This window comes from Calidris pugnax, unplaced genomic scaffold (genome assembly GCF_001431845.1).
Source record: "Calidris pugnax isolate Ruff unplaced genomic scaffold, ASM143184v1 scaffold180, whole genome shotgun sequence".
NCBI classification, from domain to species: domain Eukaryota; kingdom Metazoa; phylum Chordata; class Aves; order Charadriiformes; family Scolopacidae; genus Calidris; species Calidris pugnax.
This window is the reverse complement of record NW_015090916.1, coordinates 246,734-258,340: the sequence shown is the minus strand read 5'-3', so window position 1 is coordinate 258,340 and position 11,607 is coordinate 246,734. Positions and strand designations below refer to the sequence as shown.

The 11,607-nt window shown below is 56.7% G+C and overlaps 1 protein-coding gene across 1 annotated transcript in view; it reads left to right on the top strand.

The window, feature by feature from the left end:
• Positions 1–11,602, top strand: part of LOC106892358 (histone-lysine N-methyltransferase 2A-like) — a gene marked incomplete at its 3' end in the record, with an annotated part of 13,068 nt that extends 1,466 nt beyond the window's left edge. The window contains exons 2-5 of the mRNA XM_014949509.1: positions 7,476–7,702; positions 8,599–8,718; positions 9,300–9,369; positions 10,389–11,602. Of these exons, the coding sequence (XP_014804995.1) occupies positions 7,476–7,702; positions 8,599–8,718; positions 9,300–9,369; positions 10,389–11,602 (1,631 nt within the window). The remainder of the gene's footprint in view (positions 1–7,475; positions 7,703–8,598; positions 8,719–9,299; positions 9,370–10,388) is intronic.
• Between the last annotated feature and the right edge of the window lie 5 nt (positions 11,603–11,607).

The following is an 11,607-nucleotide window of genomic DNA, read 5'->3' as shown; positions in this document are numbered from 1 at the left end:
AGCGGGGCGGGGGCCGGGCTGCCGTGCCCCGGACACCGGGCAGAGCGCGGGGCCGGCGCCCACCGCCCCCTTTTTGCTTTTCTTTTTTTTTTTTTTTTTTTTTCCCGAGTTGCTCTTCTTCCTGCCTTCGTTGTTTTTTTTTTTTTTTTTATGATTTTGAAGCCTTTCCGAGGCAGCCGGAGTCTGACAAGAGCCCACCTATTGACAGAACGGGGAAGACATGATGGGGGTGTGTTACTCACTACCAGCCGCAGCCTCCCGCTCCTTGCTTCCCAGCCCCGGCAAGAGAATTCCCCGGGCCCTTTGTGGCAGAAATGCCCAATTTTTTGGTTTTTTTTGAAAGGCCGGTTCTGTCTCTCCTGCCCCAGGCAGGTTGTTGGCTGTGGAGAGAATGAGCAGATCTTTGCCCGTATTTTGCCCGGTTGAAGACCAGTTGCTTTGCTTTCCTGTTGCTGGCAGTAGCAGAGTTTGCCAAAATGCACGTAAAAATGCAGTTTTCTGGTGTCTTTGCGGCCGGGTGCCGGTGTTTTCTGTTGGGTGCCGTGAAGTGGAGCTCGTCGCCCGCAGCTGAGCCGGAGTCCTTCCTGGGCTGCAGCGCTCCAGCGACTGGGATGTGGGGGGAGAGGGGTGGCATTGGTGCACACGGAGCTGGTTCTGGGGTCGCTTTTGAGGGTTTTACCCGGGGCTGCCCACCAGCCGCCCCTTGGTCCCGGTGTTTGCCTGGCTGCGGTGTGGGATACCGGTAGGGTTTTGAGTTTGCAATAGACGAGGTTCGGTGAAATTCACTGGGTGCCCTTGGAAGGAGTGGGTGTGTGAGGGGGGCTGGCTGGGCGCAGGGATGGGTGAGAGCCGGGTGAGCAGCCCGGCCGCAGGGCTAACACCTCCCTGGGTGCTGGCGGGGGCAGGCCAGGGGCTTGCTTTCTAGTCTCTTCTTTTTTTTTTTTCCTAGGATGCCGTTGGGTTGTTTTGGGTCCTTTTTAATTCCAGTTGTCTTAAAGTCTATTTTTGCATCTCAGAAGACCCCTCTAAAGCAGCTTTGGGGGATCTTTGTGCCCTTATAGCATCTTTGCGTTACACTAAAATACCTTGGATAGGTTCTAGGTGCTGGCCGCTGGTGGAGATGGGGACTCGGGGGTCTCAGGGAGAGGACTTCTTCCATCAGTTTTGATCTGGTCACTAAAGACTCATGTCTAACAATGTTCCCACATGCAGTGGGTGTGATGATGCGGGTTCTGTGTAGCAGGGTGTGTAGGTGAGGTTGACCTGGCCCCTCATGGGCAGGGAAGGGGCAGAGCCGGGGTGCTGCTCCCCCTTGCAGCCCGTGCCCGGGCTCTGGGGCGCTGTTGGGGAGCGGATGCTCTCAGTGGTCGGGTTCGGTTGCCTCCCTGAGCTGGTTTCTTCCCGTTGGTGATGCTCAAGAAACATCTGGAGGACCCAGTTCTGATGCCCGTTGAGCTGTTGTGCAGCGTTACAGCCCCAGCATGGACCTCACCACCTCCTGGTGCACCTGGGGTTCCCTGCTTTGGACCGAGATGTTCTTCTAGAAGGGGCTTCCAGAAGCCCCCTGCTCACCAGGGCCGCCCTGTCCTCTGAGTCTGCCTGATGCTCGCCCCCTTCCCTTCCGCAGGGCTGAGGGTGAAGCCTGAGCCAGGCACAGTCTCCAGTCGAGAGGACCTTCTGTGGTGGGAACAAACTCAGAGTGCAGGCTGTGGGTCCAGGAGCCCGTGGTGCTCAGGAAAGAGCTCTCTCGTATTGTTACGTACTGCTTCTACTCTGCCTTCTGAGTTTTGGGAGCTCTGGGTGGCGTGCTGCGTTCCGGTGTTCGCTTGTGCGAGTACCTGCTGAAATTGTGTGTTACTGTCAAAGTTTGATGTAAGCAGGCAGTAGAAGCCCGTGGCGAGCGTCAAGCTGGGTCTTTCTTCCTCTCCTTGGCCCCTGTGTGGTCCGTAGCCTCATCTCTCTCCTGACAGGTCCCTGGTTCTGGGGTCCCTGGTTCTGAGCTGCTTGCTCCCGGGTTCTGGTGGCTTTGGTGGCAGCACCCTCGCCTCGTGCTGCAGCTCAGAGTTTCACTGACTGATCTCGAAACTGACTTTGGGGGAGCTGCGTTATGAGACTTGGTTTTGTCACCGCAAGAGCTGGGGGGTGGATGGGGAGCGGGGACTTTCTGCACAGTAAAGCTGGGACTGGTTGAGACGGCGGCGTTTGTGCTGCGCGTTACCCTTCCCGCTGGATGTGGAGGTTGGGAGCGTGGTGGGTGCACGTTGACAGTTTGCTCCATAAATCTGCCCCAGCCTGAAAGTTGCAGAGAGTGGCGGTTGGGAATGGCACGTGGCGGCGATGGTGGTGTCTCTCCTAATTATGCACGGCTCATCATTCGTGGGGAGGTACCCGTGAGCGGCTGGGCTGCGCGTCGCCGGCCGCCTTGTTTTGGAGCGGAGCTGGCTCCATGTGCTGGGAGGAAGGAGTGGCTTCCCCACCGCCGCCCCCGGCACGCCTGGGCTGGCAGCGCGGAGCCCTCTCTCCTCCACAGGCGCCAAAATCCTCTCTGCCTGAAAATTGCCCCTCCCTGAGCCGTGTTGGGGGCTCTCTGTGAATCTGCCCGGGGGTTTCTCTGCTGAGGGCACAGCTCCTGCATGTGCCTGGGGACGGAGCTGCTTGAGGCAGTGATGGGGCAGAAGGGACATGCGGTGAAGGGGATGCAGGTCCTGGCCCCAGAGATGGGGGGGCTCCTTCACACCTTTTCTCCCTTCCCAAGACTCGGGTGCTCCTTTGTCAGAAGCGTGACAATAAAAGGATGTGTTTTAACCGTGCTGGTGAGTGTCTGCTGTTGGGTCGGTGTTACCTGGTGCCGGAAGCCCTCAGCAGGGCAGGTTTGCAAGGCTTTTGGGCAGAGAGGAGTTGGGGTTCCCCATGAGAGAGCTGTTGCGGGTGGAGGTGGCACCCTCACCTCGCTGGTGACAGGTGGGTCGGGCAGTTGCAGAAGCAGCAGCAGCATCGCACTGACCAGTCTGCTCCAGGGGCTTTTCCCTCCAGCTGGAGATCCGCCGGGACAGACCCTGCCGTGACACCTTGCTGTGCTGTCACCAGGGCGCTGAGCTGCAGGTTCCACTGTGCCGCACTGGGAGGAAACCAGGGAAGAGACCACATCGCTCTTTGAGTCAGTAGCTCCTTCTCCGCCTCTTCTGCCTCCCAAGGGTGTCCCCACTGGGGCTGCCTCCTCGTGGGATGGTGCCAGTGGCTTCCACGAGTTCCCACGGCACTTTTCTCCCCAGCAAGGGGACACGCTGGCCACTGGTTTCCCTGCTGCGGTGCCAGCGCTTGCTGTCCACACTGCTGGTGGCAGCGAGAACTAAGTGGAGAAGGTGCTGTCTCACGTGAAGCCAAGCTGGGAGAAGGAGGTGATTTGTCTGGGTTTCAGCTGGGTTTGATCTCAGGGGACAGAACCAGGAGCGTTCCTGCAGAGGGACATTTTGCTGGCCCAGGTCACAGACCAGCAGAGATTTGTCACTCCAGCAGAGTCATCTCCTTCTCGACCAGCCCTGTAGCTCCTGAGGGAACTGTGTCTGGCACTTATTGGAAGGTGTCCCCATCCCCTCCGGTCTCTTGTGAGGTCCAGGCTGGTCTGTGGTGAGGTGTTAGTGCAGGGCAGACTGGGAGTTGCTGGTGAGATGCTTCGTTTCGCGTCTCTCTCCAGCATTGATGGTGGCTGGGCATGACTTTGGGAAGGAGGGTGGGTCCTTGTGAGCTATTCGGATGTGATGCTTCCCTGGCATTGAATCCCCTCCATTGGATTGAGAGGGTTGTGTGGCCACACAACGGAACCCTCTGGGCTTAGAGTCCCCTCCGTGCCGTCTCGTGCGCCCACAGCAGGTGACTCCTTGGACCTGGAGGTCCAGGGAGCCACAACATTCCCATGGAGGGGTGACTTCTTCCCCCCAGCCAAGCTACAGGCGCAGTGTGACTGTACTAACAGTTCTGTGCTTTGCTGGGCGGTGTGTGTTTCTTTGGGAGCAAGAGGTGAGTTTGCCCCCACAAAAAGTTTTTTGGGCACGGCCTGTGTGTGCAGGGGGGTCTGGAGTCCTGCCCCCGCTGCTGGGGTGCCCCGGGCGGCTCTCTCAGTTGTGTCTGCTGTTACGTACCGACACTCTCTGAATTCCTTCCTCTTCCCAGCTGTCCCAGTCTGGCTGAAGCCTTGCTTTCCAAACATCCTTTATGGGACTGGGAGGAGAGAGATTTCATTCCCAGGAGCAGTGTGTGGTGGTGGTCTCTTAGCTGTGGTGTAGGAGCTTTGGGCTGGCTTTCCCCTCCCCAGGCACGAGCTGCCTCTTCCTCAGTACTGATTCAGCTGGCCTTCCTCAGAGGCAGCGCTGAAGCTTCTCATGATCAGAAGGAGAGTGTTTCAGGTGTTCCGAAAAGCCTCCCTCTTCCTTCAGAGGGGAAATTGTAAATTGGAGCTTCTCATCCAGGATGGAGCCGGGACTCCAAGGGGAGCAGAGACTGGCTGTGTTGCTGGTGGGCTGCTGTTAGTCTGCTCTGCCACTCTCCGTTTGGCCAAATAGCCAGAGACCAGCTGTTCTGTTACTTCCTGACACTGGATATTCCCACTTTCCTTCCAGCAAGCCTAATCTGCACTGTCAGTAATGCCATCAGAATGAGCGCTCTCGGCACTGGAGCCCCGTCTTGCTCTTTCTAACCCCAAAATCAGGTGGTATCCCAGAGACTCTGAGAGCCGCAGCCCTCATCAGGGTTGTATTCTGGTAGCTGGGTCCAGCTGCACCACCCACACGGCTGTGTCTGCCCCTGCTCTGCACTGGGAGCTGTTCCGTGCCCTCGGGACGTGCCGTGAGGATCTGTGCTGTCTCCAGGGAAGCCCCAGTGGAGTCTGCGTCACTCCCGTTAGAGCTTCTGTCTAATTAAAGGCTAAAGGGACAAGCGGACCCTCTGCCAGTTGGTATATGATGGTAACCCCAAGAGCTCCACCGCTTCTTAGCGACACTGCATCCAGGCACTCACTTGGGAAGCAACTCCCTCATCTCGTGTCTCTCATCTTCCTCATCTCCCTCCACTGCCGACAGGAGTGCAGAGCGTGCCTGGTGTTACCTCAGGGCTGCTCGTTGCCACCCCCGTGGATGGTTCCTGCGCTGGAAGAGGAGTCTGGTAGACGTTGTGCCATAGTTCCTCATCAGGCTTCTGAAGGAGCTGCTGAGAATAGCTGCTTCTTCCCAAGGGATGAGGCGCTGTGTAATTAGGGCCAAGCCCAAGGTGGTGACCAGGAAGCGAAGTGAAGCCTTCTCCAGGTCACTCCGTTGTAGAATGAAATCAACCTGCGCAGGAGCGGGTTGGAACAGCTTGGATGACCATCCCGTGCAGCTTCCTGGGCCCGTGGTGGTGCGGGTTGTACTGTTGTTCCTCAGAAAGAGATGGGGACATCAGGCAGTACCTCTGGAATAGTTCCTCATTGGAAGGAGGATTTTCCTCCAAGGTCCTTGGTTGGAAATACTGTGAAAAGTAGTTTTGCCCAAAGATGCTGTAATAGAGATTTGCTCTTTGCAGCTTTGCTGTCCTCACAGGAGCCGGGTTCCCTCAGGAAAAGCCTTTCCTCTCGGCTTTGGGCTGAAACCAGCTGAGGTGAGGTGGGCTGTTGGGGGGAGATGTTCGGGGAAGCTGCTCCGTGGAGAGGCGGCCCCTCGCCTGCCAGTTGGGCTTCGTGCCTTGCACCGAGACGAGTCTCCCCTCCTCCTTTTATGCATCATCCCCCCTGACCTTTTCTGTGTGCTATTATTCTTTCTCAGGTAAATGAGGTCACATTCAAAATCATTATGGTTTTTAATCACTCTCCATCTGTCGTGCTTTGGAGTCACTTGGGAGAGACTGGAGGGAAGCTCTTCCCGCTTCACTTGTGCCAAACTGCATTGGGAGGTGCCATGGCCAAGGAGGTGGCTTTGACTGGCCAGCGTGGGCTAGGACTTGGTGGCCTTCTCCATTCTCTCCACCGAGTTGCCTGCCCGGGTGGTGGGAGTACCTGCTTTGGGGTCACTGATGTGCTCCTGAGTGTTACCCAGCAAACAAGTGGCGTGTGGGTCGTGCCGCCTGTGGTTGTGAATGAAGCCAAAGGGATGGTTTCATGCAGAGCCTTGTTCCCATGGCCGCTGCTGGTGACTGCTTGGGAGGGAAGGAGAGGAAAAGGGTCATTCTCAGGATATCGGGCCAAGGGCAGAAGGAGGGTGTTCCACTGGGAAAGGAAGGTAACGGAGGGGGTAGAAATAATGCCGGTTCCAGGGGAAGTTGCACATCCCTTTGTTTTCACAGAGAGCCCCAAGAGGCAAGGGGTGGCTGGAGCCACGCGGTGGGTTCTCCAGTGCCTCGGAATCGTTGCAAACCTCTCCTAGACCAAAAATCGGACCAGGGTCTGACATCAGGTCACAGCTTTAAGTGCTTGTTCTCTGTTCCTGAGGTCTGACAGCACAGTCAGCCCCTTCCCAGCTCCGGTGTCAGCCGGGAGGAGCTTGGCAGGTGTTGGCCAACAGCAAGAATTCACACCCCTGTAAGTGGGGCGCCAGGGACTGGGTTTGGTGTGGATCACTCTGAAATTGCCGCTCTGGGCAGAGACAGACTCTGGCTCATCTGGTCAGTCAGCCTCTGGGTCAGCTGCTCTTCCTGAGGTGAGTTAGGTTGGTTGGTTGGTGTTTCCAGTGCTGTGTTGGGAGGGTGACCGGTCCTTGGAGCCCAGCGCTGGCACTGTGGTGGGGGCTCTGCCTTGGCTGGGCTGCAGCCCTGGGGCTCAGGGGGCGCAGCCGGTGGCTGCCCCTGCTCAGAGCCCTTCCCGCCAGCTAACGAGCAGGGGAGCTGCTTAATGAGAGCTGGAGACTTGGAAATGAACTGTTCCATGGAAAGAAATTGCTGCTGGCTCTGCTCAGCCCCGCTACGAGGGGCTGTACCCACCGTAGGAGCCTTCCGCTGGGGGCAGGCTCCGTGTCCCTGTTACTGCCCTGTCTCCGTAGCCAGCGCACGCACATGGCTGCGTGTTTAAAACGCAGCAGGTTTGTGTTTTGGGAGGCTCAGGAGGAGGGAATCGCATGGGGGCAGCAGCTGTTCCCTCTGCAGCTCCAAACCCGTTATTTTCCTGCTGGTGTTCTCCATGTTTGGAGCATTTCAGCCCAGGTCTGTCCCCGGCCGTGCGGCGCAGAGGTGTGTGCACCCGCACAGCCCACCTGTGGGCAGCGGCCGCCTCTCGCTCTGGCTTCATTGCTGGACAGTTGAGGCTGAGAAGGGGGAGCTTTCCCCTTCCAGGAAAGGGTCTACCTGGTGCAAGATTCCTCAGGTAGAAATAACACCTTTGGGCCTAATTTTTCTTCCTTTTCCATTGCTTTATCGTTGTTTTTCCTGGTTCTCTGGGTGTTGCTGGTGGAACCGCAGAGAGCAGACAGGCGGCTGGGCGTGAGGAAGGGCAGGACCCTCCTCTCCATCACCTGCAGGTGTGTGTGCTGTGGGTGTGAGCTGCAGCCTCAGCCTCGACGCGTCTGGTCCCACTCGCTGGAGCGTTGTTTGTGTTGGGAGCGTGACCAGCCGCCTGGTCAGCGCGTTTACTCTGCTCCTGTGGTCCAGCACCGAGGCTCATCCAACAGGAACCAAGTACAATGTTCGGAGAAACGGTTTGCTTAACAACCCCGCTGCTTTTTGTCACCTCACGGCTTTCCTGCAGGTGCCTGTCTTGGTGCACAGGGTTTAGTTTCAGTAACTGGTTTCAGTAGCCAGGACTTTCTTCCTGGCCCGTCCTGTGGGCAGATGAATCGGAGATTTCACGTAGAAAGCACAAGGTGGAAAAAAGGTGCTGTTTTGAGTGAGTCTTTTATCAGGCCTGAGCTGCATGGGGAAGCGGGGTTATTCCATGCACAGGTCACCTTCTCCCGGTCAGTGTGGCACCTTTGGGACTTCAGGATTCTCTTCTCGTGGTGCTGCCTCTCCCCAGGGCTCCGTGCAGGCTCCTGCTCCCAGCACAGGCCATGGTGCTTGGTAGAGACAAGCAACAAGTGCCATCGCGGGGAAAAGTTAAGGCTGGAGAACAGAAAGACCTGAGGGGAAATCGGGCTGGGAGACCTGGAACATAGAATCATGGAATCATAGAATTGTCTGGGTTGGAAGGGACCTTTCATCTAGTCCAACCATCAACCTAACCCTGATAAAGCCCATCACTAACCCGTGTCACTAAGTGCTGTGTCAACCTGCCTTTTGAATACCTCCCAGGATGGTGCTTCAACCACTGCCCTGGGCAGAAGGTAGGAACAAAGATGTGTCACTCATTTTGGTGGCAGACAAATAGGATTGAAGGTTCTGCAGACTCCCTGGAAAACCTGCCTTCAGGTGCACAGGGCACCGTTAATGCCATTCCTCTGTTGGGGGAAAGGCAGGTTCTCATCTCTCCTGAAGACAGTCTAATGTGAATTAAAAAAAAATAATGAAACAACCCAACAACAAACCCACCTTTTGGTCAGTTTTCAAGAAGGTTGTCCTTGCCGTTCCGTGGTGTTACCTCCAGGGCTGCTGATGCCATCATTCCTTATGGTGTGACAGTGAGCATGGGCTGTGGTCCCTTGGAAGGAGGGCTTGGTGGTGGCTCTGCTGGACCCCGCAGGAGAGGGGACACCCTTTGGTGACCCCAAGAGGAAGCTGGTGCCACCACTGCGCTGGTCTGTGGTGTTTGTGGTGTTCAGTGTGACAGTGGGTGCCCTGTGGCTGTCGGGGTGCAGGGGCAGTGCCCGCAGCTGGGGGTGACTCTGCCACCCTCAGCACCGTTACTCTGCTGCGACTCGGTCCTTGGCCAGGCTCGGAGGTGGGTTGGTGGTGAGTGTGAACCCCAAGGCCTTGGTGGAGGCAGAATTCCGGACCTTGGGTGCTTCTGCTCATCCAGAGAGGCTTCTGCATGAGCTTGGGGGAAGTTGGTCCAAAACGGAAGCGCTTCTCCTGCTGGAGTGTGGCTTTGGGGGTTTTCGATACCAGTTTATAAAACTAGAGCTCTGTGGTTGGGTACGAGCAGCAGGTTTTGTGCATTAGAGGTTTGTTTCCCACACGCACGTGTCCTTGGTTTCCCCATCACTCTGGTCATCCCGTAGCTGTAACTGCAGCTGCTTCACGTCTCTGTGCACAAGTTCCCTTCCCTTTGCAGCGATCGCTGGCTGGAAGAACAAACCAGTGTGTTGGAGGGACCATCCTCTAGAACCTTTCCACGCTCTGATCATAGCCAGGGTCATTCTCATGTGAACGTCCGCGGCTTCAATTCCCCACCCGCTTTCTCTTTGCAGGATGAACAGTTCCTAGGTTTTGGTTCAGATGAAGAAGTCAAAGTGCGAAGTCCCACACGCTCCCCCACAGGTACGTCCCACTCGCAGGGTAGACGTTGACTCTTTCCTCCTTGGTGAAAGTTTTGCCGTGTCCCTCCTGTTTGTTCCATCAAACCTCATCTGCTGTAAAGGCCACCCCGCTCCTTGGATTCCACTCAGTTTGGGGCAGTTTATCCCTGATCTGTTAGGGAACGGGGAAAGTTTGAGTAAAAGAGTTACAGTGATGTACCCGGGATTTGAAACCTCACGTTAGCGTTTTGGAGAGGCAGTTATTTGAATAGTAAGGGTCTAAGACTGGTTTGAATATTTCAGTATCTTCCAATAGACTCATTATCACCCGTAACTGGAAGCTTCACATTTTTGGAAACACCCCAAATCTCGACCTCTGAGGAGAAGCTGTAGCTCAGCTGTTGTGTTTCCAGCTTTGGAGCTGTAGGGCCTGATCCCCACGGGGCAGTGAGTGAGCTCAGCCGTGGCTGGGGTCCTGGTCAGTAAAGGCTCTCGGTGCACCCCTCTGCCCATCCCCACCGTCCCCGGGCCAGGGGGCTTCCAGGAGGGACACGGAGCCTTGTCACAGCTCGAGAGGACCCAGATGGGGAGTAGCTGGGTTTGCTGGCCTTACTGGCCTGTCCCTCCGCAGGGTGGGTGGGTGTCACTGCAGGAGGACTGTGTTTTTCCTCTCAGCTACCTGTGATCTGCATAAAACACAAAACCCAACATCTTTGGCTGTGTTTGGAAGGTGGCACGTGCCTTCAGAGTTATTTACCCACTCAGCATCAAGTTGTTGGTGGGTTTATGCCATTGCACACGTAGTTGGTGTGAAAAGCCTTGTGGTTTTCAAAAAATTATCTACTTCATGTGGGAGAAGAGGTTTGTTGGGAGGGAACTCTACGTCTAATGATCAAACTGGTTTTATTTGTTGATTACCTGGAATGTCTTGGGAACGTGCCCAGGCGGTGTGAGTGATGCTGGGTGACTGCTTGGGTGACCTGGGTAACGCTGACCCAACACTGGGAGATGTTTCACGTGTGTGTTCTCTGCTCCCACCAGTTAAATCCAGCCCGCGGAAGCCTCGCGGGAGGCCCCGGAGCAGCTCTGACCGGAGCTCGGCCGTGCTCTCAGACTCCTCGTCCGTGTGCTCCCCCTCCAGCAAGTCTGAGACCACGTCCATGGAGAAGGTGAAGAAGAAGGAGCTGAAGAGTGGGGAGAAGAGGCGAGGGAGGCCCCCGACACTCACCAGCGTGAAGTTCAAACTCTCACAAGTAAAGGACACCTCGGACAGCCAGAAGGGCAGTAAAGAAGAAAAAGAGAGTCTGAAGAAAATCAAGAGGTCACCATCCACTACATTTCAGCAAGCAACTAAAATCAAGAAATTAAGAACTAGTAAGCTCTCCCCCCTGAAGTCCAAATTTAAGTCTGGGACGAAACTTCAGATTGGGAGGAAGAGCGTTCAAATGGTGCGCCGGAGAGGGAGGCCGCCCTCCTCCGAGCGCGTGAAGCCTTCCTCCGCCTTAGTCATGAACTCGCAGCTGGAGAAGCCCCAGCGGGTGCGCAAAGAGAAGGACGGCACGCCGCCGCTCAGCAAGGAGGAGAAGGCTGCAGTCAGGCAGAGCCCGCGCAGGATCAAGCCCGTTCGGATCATACCTTCCACCAAGAGGACGGACGCTGCCATTGCCAAGCAGCTGCTGCAGCGGGCTAAAAAGGGGGCACAGAAAAAGATTGAGAAAGAGGCGGCCAAACTGCAGGGCAGGAAGGGGAGAACCCAGCTCAAGAACATCCGGCAGTTCATCATGCCGGTTGTGAGCGCTATCTCCTCCCGGATTATCAAAACTCCCAAACGGTTCATTGAGGACGAGGATTACGATCCTCCCATCAAAATATCCAGACTGGAATCCACCCCGAACAGCAGGTTCAGCGCCACATCCTGCGGCTCCAGCGAGAAGTCCAGCGCTGCCTCCCAGCACTCCTCCCAGATGTCCTCCGACTCCTCGCGCTCCAGCAGCCCCAGCGTGGACACCTCCTCCGACTCCCAGGCTTCTGAGGAGATGCAGGCGCTCTCCGAGGAGCGCAGCAACACCCCCGAAGTTCACACGCCGCTGCCCGTTCCCCAGTCCCCCGAGAACGACGCCGGCGACCGGCGCAACAGAAGGTTTTCCATAACGGAGCGCAGCTTTGGGCAGAGGACGGCTAAGAAGCTGTCAGCCCTGCCCAGCGTGCCACCGCAGCAGCCCTCCTCCTCCTCCCCCCCTCCTCCCCTGCTGACCCCCCC